This window comes from Penicillium daleae, assembly GCF_028827525.1.
Source record: "Penicillium daleae strain IBT 16125 chromosome Unknown utg000008l_segment0_segment0, whole genome shotgun sequence".
Classification (NCBI taxonomy): Eukaryota; Fungi; Ascomycota; class Eurotiomycetes; order Eurotiales; family Aspergillaceae; genus Penicillium; species Penicillium daleae.
Genome location: NW_026623156.1, coordinates 5,254,308 through 5,277,298, shown reverse-complemented (window position 1 = coordinate 5,277,298; position 22,991 = coordinate 5,254,308). Strand labels below are relative to the sequence as shown.

General features: G+C 49.3%; 6 protein-coding genes across 6 annotated transcripts; 2 read left to right on the top strand and 4 right to left on the bottom strand.

Annotated features, from left to right (window-relative positions):
- Positions 1-9,733: 9,733 nt before the first annotated feature.
- Positions 9,734-11,457, top strand: dps1 (putative aspartyl-tRNA synthetase Dps1; the record flags this gene model as incomplete). Its single annotated transcript, XM_056913774.1, has 2 exons — positions 9,734-10,723; positions 10,780-11,457. 2 exons carry the CDS (start codon positions 9,734-9,736, stop codon positions 11,455-11,457), a joined length of 1,668 nt encoding a protein of 555 aa, XP_056762623.1.
- Positions 11,458-11,719: 262 nt separating this feature from the next.
- Positions 11,720-12,434, bottom strand: N7458_010391 (DUF4149 domain-containing protein; the record flags this gene model as incomplete). The annotated part of the gene is made up of 4 exons (XM_056913773.1): positions 11,720-11,886; positions 11,942-12,230; positions 12,292-12,325; positions 12,403-12,434. The coding sequence occupies 4 exons, from the start codon at positions 12,432-12,434 to the stop codon at positions 11,720-11,722; spliced, it is 522 nt and encodes a 173-aa protein (XP_056762622.1).
- Positions 12,435-12,766: 332 nt separating this feature from the next.
- N7458_010390 (ATP-dependent DNA helicase 2 subunit KU80) lies at positions 12,767-15,444 on the top strand (the record flags this gene model as incomplete). The annotated part of the gene is made up of 11 exons (XM_056913772.1): positions 12,767-12,895; positions 12,951-13,005; positions 13,057-13,123; positions 13,174-13,241; positions 13,304-13,472; positions 13,529-13,589; positions 13,645-14,160; positions 14,217-14,593; positions 14,653-14,849; positions 14,904-15,373; positions 15,427-15,444. The coding sequence occupies 11 exons, from the start codon at positions 12,767-12,769 to the stop codon at positions 15,442-15,444; spliced, it is 2,127 nt and encodes a 708-aa protein (XP_056762621.1).
- Positions 15,445-15,755: 311 nt separating this feature from the next.
- On the bottom strand, positions 15,756-16,895 carry N7458_010389 (Qc-SNARE protein; the record flags this gene model as incomplete). Its single annotated transcript, XM_056913771.1, has 1 exon — positions 15,756-16,895. The coding sequence occupies one exon, from the start codon at positions 16,893-16,895 to the stop codon at positions 15,756-15,758; it is 1,140 nt and encodes a 379-aa protein (XP_056762620.1).
- Positions 16,896-17,315: 420 nt separating this feature from the next.
- On the bottom strand, positions 17,316-18,685 carry N7458_010388 (SIP1 domain-containing protein; the record flags this gene model as incomplete). The annotated part of the gene is made up of 2 exons (XM_056913770.1): positions 17,316-18,333; positions 18,462-18,685. 2 exons carry the CDS (start codon positions 18,683-18,685, stop codon positions 17,316-17,318), a joined length of 1,242 nt encoding a protein of 413 aa, XP_056762619.1.
- Positions 18,686-21,377: 2,692 nt separating this feature from the next.
- Positions 21,378-22,811, bottom strand: N7458_010387 (uncharacterized protein; the record flags this gene model as incomplete). The annotated part of the gene is made up of 1 exon (XM_056913769.1): positions 21,378-22,811. The coding sequence occupies one exon, from the start codon at positions 22,809-22,811 to the stop codon at positions 21,378-21,380; it is 1,434 nt and encodes a 477-aa protein (XP_056762618.1).
- Between the last annotated feature and the right edge of the window lie 180 nt (positions 22,812-22,991).

The window sequence follows — 22,991 nt, the reverse complement described above, 5'->3', positions numbered from 1 at the left end:
CGCTAGGACCTCTCCGAAAGCCGGTTCGCCCTCGAAACGGTGTTAGAAGGATAGCGAATAGCCTAGTAAGGCTTGGAAAGGGGAAGTCTTTGTGGTTGTGTTGGTTGCGTTGTTATATGCGAATTCTGCTAACCTAAGAAGGCTTGGCCATATTGCCTGGTCTTCGGCTACGAAGCAACGTAGGTAATATTCTAAGGTCTGGTTAACCCGTTCCGTTTGGCCATCGGTTTAAGGGTGAAACGCTGTTGAAAGCCTAAGGCGTACTTTGGAGATATAACAAAGACTTGACCAAAATTTGCTCGTGAATACTGGGCCTCGGTCAGAAACAATGCTATCAGGTGGCCTAAAACGCAATTCGACTTGGTTGTGGAATAGCTCGGCAAGGTCTGCGGCTATAATCGTCGTGGAAACGGCGAAGAATAGCGACTATTTCGTGAACCTATCGACAATAACTAGGATCGCGTTAACTTCTTTCTCTTGATGAATTGCTAGCGGCAGGCTAGTAACGAAATCTATTAAGAGTTCCGTAAAGGGTCGAGAGGGTATAGGCAGTGACTAGAGTTCTCTATATAGTTTATGTCTTCTCGCAGTAACTCCCTGGCAGGTCTGGTAATCCTGCACATATTCGGCGACGTCTCGGTCTAGATTCGGCTAGTGATATTTCCTTTTTATCAGCTCAAGCGTCCTGGATCGGCCGAAATGGCTAGCGAGGGGGTCATTATGATGAATGCTTAACAATTTGGTTCTGAGGTTGCTTCCTACAGGAATATATACGCGTTCTTTGAATTTCAAAAGCCCCTCGGAACTTAGACTCTAGCCCTTGAACCCGGGGTTCGCCTGCTTTACGGCAGTCTTTCGGCGCTAGGTCTCTAGGTCTTCTTCTTGAAGTTACCTAATCAACTCCTTAAGGTCCTTACTCGTCTCTTCAGAGTAGGCCTGTTCGGAGGCACAAGCAGGCTGCACCCGTGCTTCAGGGAGGCGGCAACTTCGGCTAAGCTCTTCCCAGTCAACCTTCCCGGTTGATTCATCACCATCTTCATCTTCTTTGAAGTATGGAATTTGCGAGGTGAGCGCTCTCACAGTCAGCGACTAGACTATAACAGAACGGTGATCAGTCGTCTGCGATTCGCTAGCCATTCGGCGGCTCAATAGCGAAATCAGGTCAACCTCTAGGTCACTCGGTAGCCATCGCCGAGAGGGTCCATCCGCGGGATTCTTTGTCCTAGCGCGATGCTTTATCACGAAATCAAAAGGTGTAAGAGACAAACACTATCTAGCTTGCCTGCCATTGAGCTTTGGCTGCTTCATAAACGTTTGCAAGTTCGAATGGTCCGAGAACACTTCAATAGGGTGCGCACTTCCTTCTAGGTAGTGTCGCCAGTGTTTAAACGAGTATACGATAGCGAATAGTTCCTGATCCGGTGTCCTATACAGGACCTCCGTACCAGAGAACTTTCGTGACTAGTACGCTACTAGGTACTATACGTTCTTCTCGTCTGGTTGAGATAGTATGCCTGCCATTGCGCCATCAGACGTATCGGTTTCTAGCCGAATCGGTCTAGATGGGTCAAAGTGTCTTAGCAGGGGTGCCGACTGGAAGGCAAGGATTAGGCGGCGAAACGCGAGCCTTTCGTGAGGGGTCAGGTTGACCTGCCCTAGCTTACGCCTATTCTTGCTTCCTTTCAGCAGCCCTGTGAGTGGGAGTGCAACCCGAGAGTAATTTCGGATGAATCTACGGTAGAAATTACAGAATCCTAGGAATACCTAGACATCCCGGTATGTCTTGGGTATCTCCCACGAAGCGATATCGGAAACCCGCCGAGGGTCCATCGAAACACCCTTCGGGGAGATCACGAAACCAAGGAATTCAACCTAGTCTTGGTAGAACGAGCACTTACTTTGCTTTGCATATAGGCCTGCTGATCGTAGTCGGCGGAGCACCTAGAGAAGGTGGTCTGTGTGGGACTCTCGGTCTGACGAAAAGACTAAGACATCGTCAAGATACGCTATCGCAAAGACGTCGAGTACGTTATAGAGCGCAGTGTGTATATAGTTTTGAAAAGTTGCGGGTGCGTTCGTGAGGCCAAAAGGCATGACGGTATATTCGAAGTGCCTGTAACGCGTTCGAAAAGCTGTCTTCTACTTATCTCCTTCCTTGATACGAATTCGGTAGTACGTATCCTGGATATCAATTTTGCTGAAGATCTTGGCACCTGACAACCGGTCCAAAATCTCCGAAATGAGAGGTAAAGGGTACCGATTCTTGACCGAAACCTTGTTGAGTCCTCGGTAGTCGACGCAGAGGCGTAGGCTCCCATCCGATTTTGGCACGAAGAGGATTAGGGCCCCTGCTAGGCTCTTGGATTCGCGAATACGGCCGTTCTTGAGATTCTCGTCGAGGTATCAGCGTAGTTCGGCTAGCTCTTTCTAGGAGAGAGGGTAAATCGGACCGTAAGGCACCTTTGTGCCGGGGAGTATGTTAATTGTATAGTCGTGTTCGGTAGTCGAAGGTAGGATGTTGGTGATTTGGGATGTAAAGGCGTCGTGGACCTCTGCAAGTTCGGGTAGTAGTCGGCTAGGATCCGGTGGTCCTTCGGTAGGTTCTCTGTCGATCGGTAGCCACACTTCTTCGGGTAGGCGTACTATAGCGAAGATATATACGTGGTTTCGGGCCTGTTTCGCAAACTTCTTTGGTGGTAGGATTTCGATCGCAGGTGTTCTAAACTACTAATAGCTGCTCTGTCCCGAGATGTGTATATCGAGGTCGTGGATCGTCGTCATAGAGAGGAGTACTAGGCTTCTATAGAGCCGTGGATCCCGGTCAATTGCAACGCAGGAGCGGGTAAATCGGCGGGTAATACCCCGGGAATCGGTGGCCTCTAGTAGAATAGTCCAAACTCCGTATGTTGGTGTTAGTCGTTGGTTTATAGCGTGAATGAAAGGTTCTGAAAGCTTCGCTTGTTGGAATTTGTAGGCTTTAACGAATTCGAAGCTGATAAGGTCGACCTCAGCCCTACTATCAAGATCCGCGTAGGTTTCGAGATCGTTTCGTGCAGTAATCAGTATATAAAACCGAGTTCGTGTCCCTACTACGGGGAAAGACGAAGGCGTAGGGTTTACTCCGTCTCGCTGCCGTTTCCCTGTCGAGCGCTCTACATAGTAACGGGTTTCTCGCCCGAGCGCTTCGGGCAGGTATTCGCGTAGTAATCCGGGCTGCCGCACTTGTAGTATATATTCCTCTTCCAGCCCCCTTTAGTAGGGTTCCGATGGTCCTTCGTGGGCAATTCGTGGGCTGTCGGATTGTTGTTATTGCTTTCCTAGCGGGTACTACCTCGATAGCTACCTCTATATCGGCCCCTATAGCTACCTCTCCTAGGGTAAGGGAATCTTCCTTGTTCGCCTATAGGATTCGGAGGGAACTCCCTTTAGATTTTCTTCCGAGAGGGTTCTAGTAGTCCTTCGTTGCGCTTTCGCTTGCGATCCTCCTCTATTTTGTTTATATCCTAGAAGTGGTAAGCGATATCGATTATGTCTTCACGGGTCTCTAGTAATTTGATTATATAGCGGCGGATAGTGGTTTGGAGCGTATACTAGAGCTTAGCAAAGTAGGATAGTACTCTCTCCTTCTCGGCCGACCGTGGGAAGTGCTGTTCTAGCGTGTCGAGGCGCGCATAGAACTCGCGAGGGTCCTCATCTCGGTATTAGTAGGTTCTTTCAAGCTGCCCTATCACGTCGGATTCGAGACTGGCTGCATTCTTGATAAGGGTTAGGGTCTAGTTCCTAAAATAGGGCCAATCTTCCTTAAGGTTTCGAGGGGTAGTCGATCCCTTTTCCTCAGTATATCGGTACTATCTCTACCGATAAGTTTAGTTTATATAACTAATAGCTCCAAGGATTTTAGTACGTCCGTCATAATATCGCTTAGGTACGCCCTCGAACATCTGCTGTAGGTCGAGGAGCCATTCCTGACGTTTTTGGAGTGTATAGTCTAGCGTGAAGATTAGCAGATTTTTGAGCTCGATCTCCTGGTCTTTTCCGGATAGGTAGTAGGGTTCCCGGTAGGAATTCAATAGGGAATCGTCGGGCTTTCGGCCTAGAACTTCGGACCTCAGGCGTTCCGCTTAGTCCTGCAGGTCTTTCAGGCGCTGTAGTTTCTCGATGGTAGCCTGAGTAGCTGCAAGGTTTAGGTCGAGGTCCCACGGGATAGTTTCGGTTTCTGTAGTTGTTGTTTCGTTTTGAGCACGAGGAGGATTCGGTGCCTCTTCGGTAGAGGGAGTAGAACGAGTCCTTGGTGTTATCTCTCCTAGGTAGTCGAAGAAGAAGAAACAGAATTGTTACGATGTTAACTACTTGCAGGGTAGTAAGCCTGTCAACTAGGTAGGAGAGGATAAGCACTAGGTTGGATTGGAACAGAGACTGTTTCTTAGGGAGCTCTATCTTCTTCTCCCTAGGCTGATCTTATATATATCCCCCATTAACAGAAGGAGGGGTAAACAGGTAAACGTATTAGTCCGCATAAGAAATATGTCGGTCAGCGGGCAACTCTCCTCCGACGAAACAGCGGTGGAAGGGAGATGAGAGGTCACCGAACTGGTGCGTCATCGCCAACCTCCGGGGTGGCCTCAGGCCGAAAAGTGGGAATAGCCTCACAGGGGTCAATACTATAACACTAACGCCTACGAAAGCACACTATTTAACGGGCCACTAGCCGTTATAGTCCCCTCAGGAAGGTCTATAACTACGAAGAAGTCTACGAATTGATCTACTAGGAAAAAGATAGTCACGAAGGATCTTATCTCTATAGCCTACGGACTAGACAAGCAAGGACGGGAAAACACATCCGTTAGGGCCTCTTGGGCTAAAGCGAATAAGCAAGGACGGGAAAATATATCCGTTAGGGCCCCTTAGGCCAAAGCAAACGAGCAAGGACGGGCAATAGCTGCTCCGTTAGGGCCTTTTAGCCACCACTAGGGGAGAACGGACCTTATCTACTAGTATATACCGTAGAAAGGGTTATCGGAGTCCGCCTCCTCCTCTACTTCCTCCTCCGACTCATCCGGAAGCTCGCCATTGTCACGAGCGTATGCGTATAGCGACTAGTAGTCAGCCATAACGCGAGCAGCAGTCTCCGGCAGGACGCTAAGGGCCTCACGGACAACGTCCTAATCGGTCTTCTTCTTACCGAAACGCTTATCATCCAGAGGAGAAGCGTACCACTCGTTAGAATAGCGGCCGACAGGAGCGTCGACCAAGGAGAATTCGACCTTATCCGGTCCGACAGCCTCCTCTTCCTTCTCTTCCTTCTCTTCCTTCTCTTCCTCCCCTTCAACCGCGATAGCCTCCTGCGTCTTGGCCTTCTTAGCCGAACGGGCGAGGGCATCAACCGTAGAGGAGCTAGAGGGAGCGCTAGGAGCCTGACGTTTGCCCGAACAGGGGGTACTAGCCTTAGTTAGCTTGCGGAGGAACGGATGGTTAGGATTCTACTCGGCAAGCTCCGAACGGATCCACTCGGGCAACAGGTCGGCCTCGGAACCTACGTCGACGACCAGGGGTTAGCAAAAGCGGGCAGAAGGATCAGGATTAAAGGACACTTACGGAAGGAACAGCCTTTGCCGCCTACGTTAAAGGAGTAGTTAGCGCAAGCGCCCGAAAACCATAGCTCTCCGTCCAAGACGAGGACGCGACAGGTTGCAAATAGACCGAAGCCCTTGCCGCAGGACACGCACGCGTAGCCATCGGGAGCAACAGAACCGACCCGCTGGACCTGAGCAGCCCGAAGCTGGCCTGCACCCTTACAATCCTTGGCCTTGTTGCTACGCTAGTCTACGTCCGTGACAGGAGGCAAGGATGCCAGTCGACGGTCCCGTTCGGTTATGAAACGGTCCATCAGGGGGTTGCTATGAGGGTCCAGGTTGACCTTTACGGTCACGGCAGGGCCACTGAGAGAGGTTTAGGCCAGGTGTTGAGCGTTCTGGTCTATAGTGGGCGAAAGAGGGACGAAAAGCTCGTTGTCGGGGTCTGCCACAGTCAGCGTTAGTATACCAACTTCATCAAATCTCGACCGATTTCATCGAAAACAACGCGCGGGGAAACTCACTCATAGGTAGAAGGATAGAATTAGAGGTTCTAGGGCACAACAGGGAGCTATTGCGCCTAGAAGGGGATAAAAATGCGCTATAGGCTAATAGAACAGGCCGACAGGGAGAGGTTAGAGATGGCGAAGAGGGAAAGTGAGAAGTAGTGGGTAGAAGGGGGGGGGATTTTATACCCGCTACGGCTAGGCTCTAAGGAAACTGCCGTTTTAGGCTTTGTTGAAGCTATTCGGAAAATCCCTCCTCAGGCTTTCAGCCCTGCAGGTCAAGGATTCGAACCCTGCTGCAAGCAATCAGCCGCACTCTTTTCTTATTCTTTCTTTATGTTTCCGCTTATAGATGCGTGCGTACGGCTCCTCTGCGACGTGTGCCCGATAGGTGGCTACGTTCGCAAGCTATCAGGCCCTTCAGGGTAAGCGAAAAGCTCGTGGGCGAGCTTCCGTCTGGTAGGGGAGGATATGATCCTGACGGCCACGTGCGGCCTGATTACATCATCCGTACGGCTCAGGCACCACGAATTCTGCCGGTATCTACCGGATTATACTCATTTAGACCCATTTCCTTACGATTATAATAAAACATGCTCTACCAAGATCACACTCTCTATCGTACTACCGTATTTGTAATATCCTATATATCTAAAAGACCTCTCCCCGTGTAGAAATTAGTTTCCTCGTCGGCTACGTTATATCGAATATATAGAAGATCTAGTTCCCGGTAAGAGATAAGATAGACGTCGTGAGAGATATATACTTCGACGAATCGAGGAAGTAGAAGCCTGATATATAGTATTAGGAAGAGAGAACCCTTCCTATACCTAAACCGACGATTTTGACCGAGGAAGAATAGATAGAAGTGCTTCGCGAAGATATTAGTATCCCTATCGATGCGTTAGTTAATCGAAATACCTAGGAAGATCTCTAGGAAGATCTCTAGGAAGGCTAGTAAGTAGGCGATTAGGAAGCTATCTAGTAAGAAGAGGAAGATAATCTATACTAGGAAGATCGCGATTAGGAAGAATACGATATACCTTAGGGGGTGGTTACACCGATTACCCCGACCCCGGAACCTAACAAGAGAGGCTATCTACCGGTAGACTAGGATCCTCCGAATGATACCCTACCTAGCTTATTCCCGATAGAAGAGCTACCAGAATTGCTACTAAGTCTACTAGAGGAGTAGAATACTACTAAATTTAGCCCTGCTACTACTTAGAGGGTAGACTAGCAGATAATAGCCCCGACTGAAGATTAGAACGTCTACGAGGAGGAAGACTATCTAATAGAGCTAAATCCTCTGCTCGAAGACCTTATAGAAGAAGATTCTAAAGAAGATCAACCTAATCCGCTCTCTAATAGCGAATAGTAGCTATACGCAGAGCTTTATACGCGAAGGAATAATAGGATCGATATAACGAATATTATCGAGGGAAGCAGGAAGCGAAAGGCTAGAGCAGATCCTAACTACTAAGCGTACGCAACGATCTTACTAGCCGAAGACGATCTACTAGAGCTACTACGTATATTCGCCGTAGCCCTATATATAGAGAAGCCGATATAGCGCTATAGAGACGATCTACCCCCTGCGCCTAATAGGTAGAAGAATATAATAAAGCACTCGATGGCCGAAGGCTTCCTAGCCGCCTGCGTAAAGGAAATACGCTCTCTCTAGGAGAAATCAACGTTTACCGTGATAAAGCGACCGAATAATATATCGAAATAGATCCTACTACTCCGATAGGTCTTTGTATATAAATTTGATTAAGACGGCTATTTATAGAAGCTTAAAGCCCGTATCTGCGTACGAGGAGACCTTAAGACGATATCAAATAAGGATAAAAGGGCTATTACGCTTGTAGTAAGGGCCGTAAGGATGATCTTTGCCCTTGTTGCTATATTCAACCTTGATCTACGCCAGCAAGATATAGTTACTACGTTCCTGAATAGCAAGCTACCTATAGAGACCTATACGAAGATACCTAAAGGATTTAAACAACTAGGAATATATTAGAAGCTAAATCAAGCGTTATATAGCCTACGTATCTTACCGAGACTATAGCAACAGGAAGCGTTAAGAGTTCTTATAAAGCTAGGGCTTAAACCTGTCCCTAAAGACCTATACGTTTTTACTGCACATAGTATTATCGTCTTCTTTTACGTTAACGATATCCTAATTGCGAGCTACCTGTTAGTACGAGAGAATACTCGCTAGCTTGAGAAGGATCTAGAGATATACTAGGAGCTTACGGACTATAGAGAAGCAGAGTGGTTCTTAAATATTCGAATTATACGCGATTAGAAATAGTAGAAGCTCTGGCTCTGCTAGAACGCCTATATTAGTAGTATAGCTGCTAAATACTACTTGACCGATCGTCTACCTATCTATATACCTCTCCCTATAGAAGAAATAAAGCTATTTGATAGCACAGCAATACTAGCTAAGATCAAGATATACTAGGGAAAGGTAGGTTTAGTGTAATATCCAACCACGATTACCAGGCTAGATACAGCGAAAGCAGCCGTAAAATTATCATAGTTCCTTCGAAACCCTGGCCTATAACACTAGCGAGCGGTTAACAGGGTGATCTGCTACCTATATACTACACGATATCTGGCACTACAATTTGGAGATAAAGGAGATATAGAATCAATCGAACTAGTAAGTGACGTATCCTTCGCTGATAATCAAGATCGACGAAGTTCTGTAGGGTATATCTACTAGGTTTATAGAGGTCTAGTTGATTAGAAGGCTACGAAGCAGCCTACTATTACTACATCTACCACTGAAGCTAAGCTACTTAGTTTGTTAGACGCTATACGCTCGCTGTAGTAGTGGAAGCGATTCCTCGACCGAATCTCGTTTAAACTAAGCTATACGATTACCCTGCGATACGATAACCAACAGACCGTTACGTTGTTGACCTCCGAGCACGCTAAAATCGATACGAAGCTTCGTCACGTCGATATTCATAGATACTGGTTGAGACAAGAGATTAGCACAGGCAGGATTGATGTTAAATAGGTTCTAACTGCCAAGATGGTAGCAGATAGCCTCACGAAGATCCTACCGCGCTAGAAGCACGAGGATTTCGTTAAATTGATGCGTATGGAGGATATACAGCACCTAATCGAGGTGTAGAGAAGGAAGAAGAAGAGAGAGGGCCTGCTGCAGGAGATCAGCGCTCATCTCGATTGAATTCAACACTAGCGAAGATATTCAACACTCGCTAATCGCTGAGGGGGTGTGTCGGAACAGCAGGATGGGTGGATCCCCAGGGAAAAGGAAATACTAAAACACCCGCCTAGCTTAGTCATGTTTTTGCCCATACAAATTGTTAGCAAAGGGGCATCGTAGCAATTCAGACCTGTTGATATCCGATTGGTGCGCGGTATGATTGACTAAGCAGTATTCGCGACTACTTCTGGCTAGCCTAAGGACCCAGGCACAAACATTACGATAAGGCAGTGTCACATGACTTGTCCCTCCCCTCTTAGGGCTTAGGGCAGTTTTGCACGGCGGGGTGACTCAGGACAAAGTTGTTGACCAACGAGCTTCCCATTCCAGACCTCATCATTGAGGTAAGTGATACTCGCTCCGTTGACCAGCTGAGGTTCTCGTCTAACTATCTTGTTGTTAGAATCATGGCGGACTCCGAATTGCCCACCCGTCCCAAGCCCGAGGAGGCCAAAGAGGCCGCGCCCGCTGAAGGCGGCGAGTCTAAGAACGCCAGCAAAAATGCGCTGAAGAAGGCGGCCAAGGAGAAGGCGAAGGCTGAAAAGGCTGCTGCCCGTGCAGCTCAAGAGAAGGCCCAGGCCGCCGCCGCGGAGGCCAATGATACCGCTAAGGACCTCTACGGCCCGATCCCCGAGACTGAGGACGTCATCCCTATCACCCGGTTCAGCGAGCTCTCCGAAGAGTACTACGAGAAGGAGGTTACCGTAGTTGCTCGTGTCGATAATGCGCGTGTTCAGAGTGCCAAGCTGGCCTTCCTCATGCTGCGCCAGCAGGGACAGAAGGTTCAGGCCGTCATTGCTGCGGCTGAGCCCATCTCGCGCCAGATGATCAAGTACACTGGTGGATTGAACGTCAACTCTATTGTGCAGGTTACCGGTATCGTCAAGAAGCCCGAGATCCCTATCTCTTCTGCAACCATTAGCCACCTGGAGCTTCACATTCGCAAGGTGTACTTGATCTCCGAAGCTGCGCAGATGCTGCCCATGCAGGTCAAGGATGCCGAGCGCCCTCCTCCCACGGAGGCTGAGGAGGGACAAGTTGACGCTGAGGGTGCCCCTATCGTTACCCTGAAGACCCGTCTCGACAACCGTGTGCTGGATCTGCAGACGGAAACCAGCCAGGCTATTACCTGGATCTCCAGCGGTGTTGCTCAGTTGTTCTCCGAATATATGATCAAGAGCGGTTCTCGATGGATCTTCACCCCCAAGCTGGTCAGCGCCGCCACTGAGGGTGGCAGCAACGTTTTCGAGGTCAAGTACTTCAAGCGCAACGCCTATCTCGCCCAGAGTCCCCAGCTGTACAAGCAGATGTGTATTGCTGGTGACATGGAGAACGTCTTTGAGATTGCTCCTGTGTTCCGTGCGGAGGAGAGCAACACCCACCGCCACTTGACAGAGGTATGCTAACCGAGCTATGGTATGAGAAGAGAGGCTTGATCTAACCCGTTTCGCAGTTCGCCGGTCTTGATTTCGAGAAGACATTCCAGAGCCACTACCACGAGGTCTTGGAGTTCGCCGAGAACCTCCTGGTCTTCATCCTTACCCAACTTAAGGAGCGTTACGCTGCTCAGATCGCCATCATCCAGAAGTCATATCCCAAGGCTGGTGACTTCAAGCTCCCCAAGGATGGCAAGGCCCTGCGCCTCAACTATATGGACGGTGTTGCTCTTCTGAAGGAGGCTGGTGTCGACATGTCCGAGCAGGAGCGCTTTGAGAACGACTTCACCACCGCTATGGAGAAGCAGCTCGGCGGGATCATCCGCGAGAAGTACGACACTGACTTCTACGTACTCGACAAGTTCCCCATGGCAGTCCGTCCCTTCTACACCAAGGCCGACCCCAAGGATAGCCGCTTCTCTAACTCTTATGACTTCTTCATGCGTGGTGAGGAGATCATGTCCGGTGCTCAGCGTATTAACGACTTCAAGGAGCTGGAGGAGTCTATGCGCGCTAAGGGCCTGGACCCGACCCAAGAGGGCTTCGAGGACTACCTGAACGCCTTCCGCCAAGGTTGTCCCCCACACGCCGGTGGTGGTCTGGGCATGAACCGTATTGTGATGTTCTTCCTGGGCTTGCCTAACGTCCGTCTGGCGACGCTGTTCCCTCGTGACCCGCAGCGTCTGCGGCCATGATTAGATCATTGTGTAGATAGCTATAAAAAAGAATGCATTGATGGAATGATCTTGAACCTTTCATGCTCTGTAATTCCGAAATAACCACTTTCCTGTCACTCAGCAGCTAATTTATCCTCCATACAACGTCAAACCTTGTCGAAAGAGTACGACGACTTGGCATGATAAATAAGTACGAGTCGAAGAGAAGAGAATATTCATTATTTAGAAATGCAATACAAGGGAGACGTTGCCCATGCCAATATCCCAAAGGCTCGTGCCTTTACTCCAGCCTCTTGCTCATGACAGCACCGTACCAGACAGTCGCAATCAAGCTAACCAAGTTCACCAAGCTAGAGAGGCCATGGATCCGCCCAAACTTCTTGTTGAGGGCCACCATCTCCTTGGAATGAGGTGGAGCATCATAGCTCTTCTTCCCATCACGGGTTTCTATGAAAAGTCAGGTCGATTGTATACCTAGTTGTCATGTAACCTAATGACTGACCTTGATGCTTGCGCTCCCTCATAGTCTTCACCGTCAACGGACGCAGGACAAACATGTTGATCAGCCCTGTGATAGCGACGGTGGCCATGGGCAGCAGGGTGTTATAGCGGTTCTCGGGGGCTACTAGACCCGAGAGGCCGAGGGCCTGCCCACCCCTACTGGCAGTCAGAGCGACAACTACCGGCAGAGCAGTCTGCATTGAGAAGTAGACTGGGAAGATGGCAGTTTGCAAGGTAGCAAACTGCGGCCGCGGCAGAGCGCGGAAAGCGACAATGCCACTCACGAAGGACTGATTAGAGGTCAGATGGATTGGACTTGTGTTTTGGAATAACGGGTAGAGATCAGTTCACCTGGAAGACCTGCGACCCCAGCAGGGTGCCGTAGCTAGGAGGATGTTAGACGTTTTGATTGGGACCATAGTTCAAGCATCGACTATTCTGCATATCCCGGAGTAGACATACCTTAGGATATGGTAAGGGCGAGGGTCAGTCATAATTGCGATATTATTGGTGCTTGATGGTAAAAAGTCCCGTGAAGTCCGAGTTCCTCGTGGAGAAGCTTGAGGCAATCAAGAAGTGGTGTGAGCTATTTACAGCGACGGCCAAATACGCGGCAAAATAGTTGTTTCCGTTGCAGGATTGTATGGGGAACCTCTTTGCCCACGCATTTGGGCTATGACCACGCAGATCAAGTGATGTCATGTGCGCGCGTGTGGAGCTAAACCAAAAAGGAAATATCACGCGTCTGCCTACTTCGCGGCTCTTTAAGACTCCAACTTTTTGTCTCTCCCCAATTCTCAGTTATCGCAGTCCGAAAATTTGAATCATGGCAGAAAAGGAGGCCACGGTCTACATTGTCGATGTGGGCAAGTCCATGGGAGAGCGACGACATGGGCGTTCCGTCACGGATCTCGAGTGGGCCATGCAGTACGTCTGGGACAGGATCACGACGACGGTATGCAATTCCACTCTCCTTGAAGTCTTGAAGTTTATAATTGACAGTTGACTAGGTTGCAACTGGCCGTAAAACCGCTACGGTCGGAGTGGTCGCATTACGGTCAGACGGTACGTCATCTGCTCCTACTTCTAGGACCGTCTAATCACCAAGTATTTTAGAAACCTCGAATGACCTTCAAGAGGATGCCAGTTTCTCAAAGATCTCTGTTCTTCAAAATCTTGGACAGTATGTCGTTGACACTCGACCTTGTTGAACTCTAGGACTAACTGCCCCAGGTTGCTCATGCCTGACATCCGGCGGCTACGAGACGCAATCAAACCAAGTCAAACGAACAGAGGAGATGGTAGGTGGCCCCTGACCTCTCTTAGTCAATGGTTTTAGGGCAACAAGCTTACTTGCTTTCAGCTATCTCTTCCGTTGTTATTGCTATTCAAATGATCAACACCTACACCAAGAAGCTCAAGTACAAGCGGAAGATTGTTCTGGTGACTAACGGTACTGGACCCATGAACAACGAGCAGCTCGATGAGATCCAGAGGAAGATCCAAGATGACGGCATTGAGCTTGTTATTCTGTATGCTCTACCTGGAACCCTTGCCATCCTACTATTACCTCGCTAACCCGTTCCAGTGGGGCTGATTTTGATGATGCGGAGTTTGGCGTGAAGGAAGAAGATAAAGACACTCACAAGGTGACTCTCAATGGATGGCCCCGTTACAACTGCTCGCCCTGACTCCAATTGCTAGGCTTCAAATGAGATACTACTCCAAGCTTTCGCAGAAGGCTGCGGGGGAGCCTTCGGCACACTTGAACAAGCTGTCTCTGAGTTGGAAATTCCTCGTATCAAGGTCACCAAGAGTATGCCCTCCTTCAAAGGCTTCATATCCCTCGGCGATGCATCCAAGTATGAGACCGCCATGCGCATTCCCGTCGAGCGATACTTCCGTACCTATGTCGCCAAACCCCCTTCAGCAAGCTCTTTTGCTATGCGTTCCGGCGGACAAGGGCAGGAAGCAGCCGAGGCTGGGGCGGGCCAATCAACAAGTGGTGGTGAAGCTCTAACTACTGTTAGGATGTCACGGACATATCAGATCAATGATGAGTCCGCGCCGGGAGGCAAAGTCGACGTTGAGCGCGATGATCTTGCCAAGGGATATGAGTACGGACGAACGGCCGTGCATATCAGTCAAACGGATGAGAATATTACCAGTCTGGAAACCTTTGCAGGCCTGGAAATTATTGGGTTTGTTCAAATGAATAAGGTATGTTCAGCACATAACGAGGTGCTGCCTAGACAAGTCTTAACATTGCTATGCAGTATGATCGATACCTGCACATGTCGAATACCAATGTCATCATCCCACAGCGAGCAAATGACAAAGCTTCGCTTGCGTTGTCATCTCTGATCCACGCCCTATTCGAACAAGAGACCTATGCTGTTGCCCGGCTGGTAACCAAAGAGGCTAAGCCCCCAATAGTGGTACTCCTCGCCCCGTCAATCGAGCAAGATTACGAGTGTCTCATCGAAGCCACCCTTCCATTTGCCGAAGATGTCCGTTCATACCGGTTCCCACCTCTGGACAAGGTCGTGACCGTCTCAGGAAAGGTTATCACTGAGCACCGCAATCTTCCAAATGAGGAGTTGCAGCAGGCAATGAGTGACTATGTTGACAAAATGGAGCTTGATGGAGAAGAGTACGCTATCTTTTCTTCTAGATCTCTGTGCACTATAATTACTAACACTTTCTATCCAGGTTGCCTATTGATGATTCTTACTCCCCGCTCCTGCACCGGATTGAGTCCGCAGTGCGGTACCGCGCGGTGCATCCCAACGAACCTATCCTTGAACCATCTGAACAACTGACCAAGTTCGCGCATCCAGACAAGCAACTGGTTAAAAAGGCGAAGGACTCTCTAGAGAAACTAATATCTGCAGCAAATGTCAAGAAAGGTAAGTAAAGCCACGCATCAAAGCCAATAACACACACTAATTCGACCCCTTCAGTTCCACCCAAAACTAAAGGCCGCAAGCGCCTACGGGAAGCTGAGAAACCCCTCTCGGGTCTCGATGTCGATGCTCTTCTCAAGCAAGAACCCAAACGCACCAAGATCTCTGCCGAAAATGCCGTTCCTGAATTCAAACAGATGCTGTCGCGCGCCGACAGCCTCGACATCATTCGTGATGCTGTCAAGCAAATGGGCAGTATTATCGAGACGCAGATTAAGCACAGCCTTGGCGACGCGAATTACGATCGTGCTGTCGAGGGACTGGGCACTATGCGCGAGGAGCTGGTGGATTATGAAGAGCCGGCGCTTTACAATGACTTCTTGAGCGCGTTAAAGGCGAAGATACTCGCTGAAGAGCTGGGCGGTGATAGGAAGGAACTGTGGTGGCTGGTCAGGAAGAGTAAGCTGGGGCTTATTGACCAGGCTACATCGGAGGTGTCGAAGGTCACTGAAGAGGAGGCAAAAGAGGTAAGCTCAGAACACCGCAGTAGGTCTTGAGGTCGACAGCTGATTTTGTACAGTTCTTCTCTGCCACCTGAAATGCCAGGTGTGTTTCATAGCTTTCGCCTTGCGTTTTGTCGCATTTCTAGCTGGAGTACCTATCAGATGAGAATTACACATGTTATAACTCAACAAAGCCTCCAGGTAATTCATCTTTGTAGACAGTGGTCTTATTGTGTAATGATTATCAAGACAAACCAAATATCCAAATGTTCTAGTATTCGCCCATGCTGGGAATCATAAGAGTATCAAGAAAACGCCAAAACATAACAGGTACAAAATGGCCCACGCTTTATAGCATGACTTGCAGAGAAAAATAATAAACAAAAGCAAGGTCCGGCACCACGATCTAAGAGATTTTGCCAATTCTCTTTTTCCCGACGTCAATCTTGGCGTTTAACCGATCCGTATCCTCATCTGCCAACTTCAGCAGCTCATTTTGAATTTCCAATTCCTCATGAATAGCGGTTCCAAGCTCCCTCTGCCGGATAATAATTTTCATCAACTCCTCCACATTCTGATCCTGATCCCTAATCGTCTGCTGCTGCAACTGCAGCAGACCTTCATTGTCCAGTTCTCGCGTGCGCTCAGTCTCCTTGCCCAGGACTCTTCCGGATCGTGCGGGTGTCCGCCGTCCACCGTTGGCTGCGTCCGCACCGCTGGCCTTTAGGAGTGCCTCCTTATCCTGAACTGAGGCTACGGCATGGTCGAGCCGGCTCTTGGCGGCCATGGCGTGTAACAAGTCTTCTAATCCGTCTCTTTCCTTGCGTGCGTTTATAAGCAGATCTTTGCGACGGCGAAGCTCGCCATCTCCCAAGCTAGATGATTTGGATAATTCTTGGGCCCCCCGGCCACCCAGGTTCTTCAGGCCTTCTTCCAATGTGCCGATCATCGATCCTGCGCGAACGAGGCTAGTCTTTGCTTGTGCGGAACTCTCGTGCTGTTTCTGAGGCGTGGTCTCCTGATCGCGACGGGAGAGTTGGAGTCGTGCATCGTGGAGATGGGATTTCATGTCACGGTAGTAGTCAAGCCAGAGCGTTGGATCGGTAATCGCAGTGTTGGCCGCTGAACCCGGGTCGGTGATAGCGGCATGGAGTCGGGCAAATGTATTCGACGTTCCATTCGAGGAAGAGGTCGCTGCTACGGTCGGAAGGTTGAGGAAAGCTCGCCATGCAGATGACGTGCGCCATCGCCCATCGGACGCCTCGTTGATCGCGCGGAGATAGGCTTCCAGGCCGCGACGGCGCTCTTCACGGAAGCGTTCGTTGGAGACTGTGTTGGAAAACCATGATTTCGCTGGGAGAGGTACAGGTGGCTGTGTATTGGTTTGGCTAAGTAGATCGCTGTGGAAAGCTGCAAAGTCGGAGTAGCGCTTGGAAACGGTGAAGGAGCGGAGTGGGAGGCGGAGGGTGATGTGGTAGAGAGTGTGTTGCGGGGTGGTATGTGAGAGGCTCGTTGATGGGATGGAAATCTCGACGGTCGGCGCCATGACTGGTTTAATGTGGCAGCAGTGGCATCGGAGGAGCGTGTGGTCACTGGGAATTGGAGGAGATAAAGAGAAGATCAGTTGTTGCGGTTGAAGCTGAGCCCATGACGCAACATCCCAAAGCGGTTTAGCCCGAGCTGTCAGGCACCCACGCAATCAATCAGCTGAGGCGAGCACACTACAGGTTCCCTCTTTCGAAAGATCGTCTAAATATATTTCAAATCATCAGGATCTCGGTCACAGTATCTTTATTGTATCGGTACACCCATGGCTGGTATGATTTTGAGGATTTGTCGTGGTTTCAGAGACGTGGAACGCTAATGTACACGGGGTACGGCACAGCTTTTGTAAACATTACAGAGCGAGCGTGGATAGATAAACGCTGTATTTAAACAATCAGCAGTCGGGGTATCTTCGAATCTTTCACATCTCATCCAAAGCTTCGTCTCGGGTCCAGACCTCTCGTGCATCGAGCAGGTCCCGCTGGCCAAAGAACTCGCCTACAATTGTGATGATCATGTCAAGCAGCACCCGTGCTTGCTGCACCGAATCTCCCATTTCCACTTGGCTCCTCTCGCCAGTCACTTCTGGGGCTGACTCACTCTGCAACCTGGCCTGTAACCGTAACTTGGCTGCCTCCAGCGCCGCGGACAGATCTGCGTCAGGCCTGTCATCAACCTCCTCACCCACAGCTTCCTCCATGCAGTCTTCCCCTTGGTCTTCGGCTTGAACAACCTCTTCTTGCTGAGCCTCCTCTGTGCCTTCAGGTTCCGAATCAGAGGCCTCGGCGTCCTCGGCAGGTCGCTTGACTTCCGTCTCCTGCATCCTAAGCAGAATCTTCGCAGCGCGTTTGCCGAGGTCCCGTAGTTCTCCCACTTGATCCGTAGCTAGCTCCCCAACCTCGCGACATCTTCCTAATAGCCCCCACGCCCATGCGCCGATCCGTCGAACGAGATCGCGGTCCCCGCTCCGTACGTTCTCGCCCAATCCTCTGGCCAGGATGCTCAGCACCCTTAGCACACTCTCCGAGTCCAAACAAGCTAATTGTACCATCTGCGGGTCAACTGTGAGGAGCAAACGCCGCCATTCTTTCCGCGCGGCTGTGTTTCGATCGGGCAGACTGATGGGATGAGCGTCGTCAAGGGCGGCGATAGCGGTCGCTGGAGGCGTACAGCGCAGGGTTGAACGGAGAAGGAGGAATCGGTGTCGGAGGAGGTTGTAGTACGATATTTGTGAGTCCGGGAACTTGTCTTCGGGGCCGGCGACCGGCTCCTTATCGGCCTCCACGGGTGCGATGTAGGCCTCGTCATCAAAGAACCCGCCTGGGAACTTGTGTAGGGCGGGCGCATCTGCTGTTCTCTGTGCGGTGGGTTCCAAATTCCCAGTACTTCTTACCACGACCGGCGCGGCAAAAAGCGAGGGCAAGGAACTGGCTTCAGATCTAGAGATTCAAACATGGCAAAGGTCAGATCCGACAGCGCAGCACAGGGAGTTAGAATGAGGGGGCTAGGGTAACACGCAGTGATATTTAGCAGATGGTAAACATCAGCTAGAAGCAGGGAAACTCACCGGACCATGCGCAAATACTCCATTCCATCATCTGCAGACCCGTAGAACAGCTCGTCGCCGCCATCGTCTAGCCCCGGGAATGCGCTCTTCTGCCCGTAGATGGGGTTGTTGCGAGGCCGCTCCTGGGATGACATGGAGGATGCGGCATCACTCGCATCTTCGTTCGAGAGGCGCAGACGTTTAGACACTGGTTCAGACATGGATGCTTTGCATTTGTCGGGCATCATCGGCGGAGGTGTTGGAGGAGGAAAAGTTGGGGAGAGCTCGCGCCTGAGGCTCCGATAAACCTGATAGGCGATAAGAGCCTTATCAGTATATTCGATGAGACCAAAGTCCGCCCGAAAAATATTGATGGTAAAGGCATGAATTGAATGAGAACAAGTTGAAGAATCGGGTTTTCTGTGATGCAAATGCAATTTGGCTGTGTTTCAGCGTAATTTGGGGGGCCAATTCCCTAACTAAGTCAGTTTGTGACTCAATGGGGAAGGAACCAGATGTTGCCCCCTCCCGTCTGCAGACCATTCGAATAGAACAATTGAGAGCAGAGACACACGATTTGGAGCAAGGATTTGACTGAATGGAATCGAGGAGAATAGATTGTCGTTGCTTGAAATTTACTTCAAGATGAAAATGCTCTACTTGGAAGTGTAAACCGGGGGTCCATCTCGGTAGTAGAGAGCTCAATGCAAATCAGGGTGCTGAGAGCGGCTTCAAGACCAATTTCAATTCTGAAAATTAGATGCGCATGAAACTGAAAATAATCATGAACGAGGGATTGTTCTAATTGAGGAGTCTCAATGGTGTTGTTTGATGGTAACTTAAAATTATCAGATGTTATGTGGAGTAAACACGGATATATCTTTATATGAATGTTTGCAAAATACCCACCAAATTCATTGGAAAATTTTGCGCTTGTCGGGGGATGATGCAGATGACAATAAAAACCTCACCGCGCAATTGCATCACCAATTTTCGTAGAATGGTGGGTGGAAGAGAACGGGAATAGCTTCAGGACGCAGTTGCTATGTAGTTGAGATTGCCGCGGAGTGGGTGGGACAAGGCCTATGGCGGCCCACTACTGGGGCGGGAGGGCGCCCAATCAGGCCCTCTCAGGCCCCCGCAGGGCTGACGGATAAGCGACCCGCATCTACATACTATAACGACGCCTGCTCGTTCGATTTGACCCTAATCGTTACAGGATATCCTAACCAACGGGTGAGTGGTGTAGTGGTAAGGTGCCTTGCCATTGCTGCATTAAAGCGAGTCCGCGTTCGATTCCACAAGGGGGCACCCCCGGTTTCGAGGCCTTCGGGTCTGCAAAACTCCTGCATTGCGCATGTGGGTTTTATAGCCTGCTCCCCCAGATGGGGTTATGAGGGTGAATTTTTTTGGGAAATTCTTTCAAATGACTCGCATCACTTTTGGTAAACAATTCTACTTTCAAAATTTCTACTCTAAAACATGTTCCAATGCCTGTAAAGTGCAATTGTAGCCGGTAGAAGTTGATCGTCTCGTCGCCGACGAGGTCCAGTCACCAACCGCCGGAAAGACGTTTACGGCTACAGAAGCTCTCACAAGATGGGGAAAATTATTCTGAAGAGTGGAGATTATGCAAGGATATCAGATCTAATCTGATTATCATTTTCATCTCAGTTGAAGCCATGTGGGTCTCGTTGATGGGCAATCAAGACACCGGATTGGACAAAATTTTTGCATGTGAATCACGATCAAAGCCACCACAGAATAACAAAAGGGCAGACGAAAATAAAAACCAAGATGTGGGTAGAAAGGCCATTTATCTACGTACCGAGAGCTTTTGACGCTCTCAAACTGAGATTTTGCTTTCTGGTGCGCCTATCCCCAAGTCCACTCGCGTTTATATACCGGATGGCAAAAAGTAAACAAAAGACATTCACGTCCAAAGCAGCAACGCCAGAGTGGGCAAAATTATTCTAAGATATGGGACTAAAATTTGGTAATATGAATTACATTTTGACACAGTTTCTTTCAATTTGGATGCCATTTATACCTCTAAATGTGGAAGTCTAAGAGTCGACCTAATTTGACTTCGAGCCCAGCCAACAAAGACGACCACCACGACTTTAAACATAGTCAGAGCATATCACAAAAATACATAAGTGTACATCAAAAGCTATTCTTGCGACAGTTTAAATTTAATGTTCCAATGCCAACTGTGGGTGGCCCGGCATCGAATTGAAGTACCCGTCCGGATTTCACATTGCGCTGAAATGCTCAAAGAATGAGCATGATAAGCTACCAAGGGCAAAGAATAAGGGGGGTGGGTCTTTAAAGTAGTGGAGTGACAAGATATAGAAATATTCTATACAGTGCCATCTCTTTTTAAGAAATCGAAGCAAAATTCGAATTTACGCACGCCAACTGCGATGCCCACTTGGGGTGTTGGAAAGGGTGCGGCCACGGACTAGAAAGACCCTGTCTATGCCGGACCACCTCTCCACAGATTTGCTAGTAAATGCAAACTCTTTGCAAGTAAGCTTGAAAACTTTGAGAGAAGGCAACAACTCTTTTTTTTTCGGCTCTTTTTTTGGAGTAGGCAAACCCCACTGGCCTTCGTCAAATTGGGGGCATTCAAATGCGGCCACGAAAGCCAGAAATGGCGTGGCCGGGAATTTATACCTTATTAAAATTACTAATACATTAAATTGCAAGTATGAAGAGTATCAAAAAGTGAAATGATAGTCTGGAATGAGTAAGAGAAGAGTCTCATTATTTCTCTGTCGCGCCACCTATCTGCCGGATCTCCTATGCGACGATAACGAACAAGTCAATCAGTCAATCAGTCAATCAATGAATTTCCCAACTACACTAAGAGTTCTGTATAGTAACGAATATTAAATTTCTCATCTTCGAACTTCTTTTCCGCTGCATCGGCCCTCAAGAGCTCTTTTTCTCGTGGAATTTACCCGCGTCAAACTCAAAAGCGTACGCTGTGTTGTTGGTAGTCTGATAGACAGGGAAGGATAGAACGTTATTAGCATAGGAATGAGCGACAATGCCGAGATCTTGGGGAGCCGGTGCCACAGAGAGCGGATTATCACCGCCGAAAGCCCAGGTGTGGATATTCACAGTTCCAGAGGAAGGTAAGCCGACTGCTGTGGGATTCATCACATTGATAGACCAAGTGCCAGTAAAGACCTCAGAGCCAGCGAGGATACGGACTTTGCCCTTAGATTCGGCAGTGGCATAAACATCGAACATAAGGTTGGTGCTCCCAGTGGTGTTGACGCGCACACCAGTCATGTTCTGGTAGTAGTACTGATAAACAGGATATTCGGGGGCCGGCGCGTAGTCGGTGGCAATATAGTTGAATGGGTCTTTAACCTTGGTGAGAAGGTTTGCCATCAGATCGTGCAAAGCAGTCCCAGACAGCCAGTTACCACGCAAACCCGGGGTGTTGTAGCGCTCCAAACGAGAAATCCACCAAGCTGCACCGGCTGGAACCATTTCGGCGTAAGATGCATACTCGTTTATGATCATTGGAGCATGAGGGAGTCCGTAGGAATCCAATACCGAGTACAGAGATGGGTAGGCATTGGCAAGGTCGTAGCGAGCTGACCACGAGTTCTCACCGGGACCGGCCTCGAGATGCCAGGCATATTGGTCAGGGGCAGTGTTATTACCTTTGATCTGGGAGAGCCAGTTGGTAAACCACGTGTTATCCGGGTAGGGTGCCTCCCAAAGGGTAGGTCCGGAGATCAACACTTTATCGAAATCGGGATCTGCACGGATAGTTTTGTGGGTGCGGACGTAAAGGTCTATCCATTGTTGCATAGTGCGGTTCCAGAACCATATTCCATCAGGTTCATTCCATATATCCCAGACAAGGCCACCGAGCGCATGATTGTCCTTAAGATCAGACATGAGTTGCTTGAGGAACTTGTCATAATCCGACCAGTCGCCGTTGTCTCCTGGCCAGACCGTGGACGAGTTCGCACCGTCTGTACCCCAAACATCATGAGGCAAGATAATAAATTTAGCGTCGAACTCACGGCATGTCTTATAGTTTGTCAAGGTGGAATTGAGGCGGCCCTTGTAATTCTCCATGCCATAAATCCATCCTCGAGCAGGAGACGATTCCTGAGCACCGCCAGAACGACCATAGTTGAAGCCAATATTGGCATAATAGTGGTCAGGGATCTGGCCAAAGGTATCGGGGATTCCATAGATGAAGCCAGACGCCAGATGTTTGGGTGAGCCTCGTTGGATACTCAGGTCGACATAAGTGGAAACACCATCATCGCGTTCCCTGACGAGTGAAGCGAACACAGTCGCAGTTGTTAAGATAAGATAGTGCGGTAGAACTTTCATGGTGGAGGATAAATAAGAAAGTCTTGTTGTTTCCAAAAGGGTTATTCATTTCGAGGCGTCTCTGTGGGGCTTTTATATAGTGCCATAATATCCCCTACTGCAAACCTGAAGGAAGTTGTTTTCGGAGTAGATGTGGGGCACGGGAGAATGCTATCGTCGAGGATAGATAGCTCTCTCCAA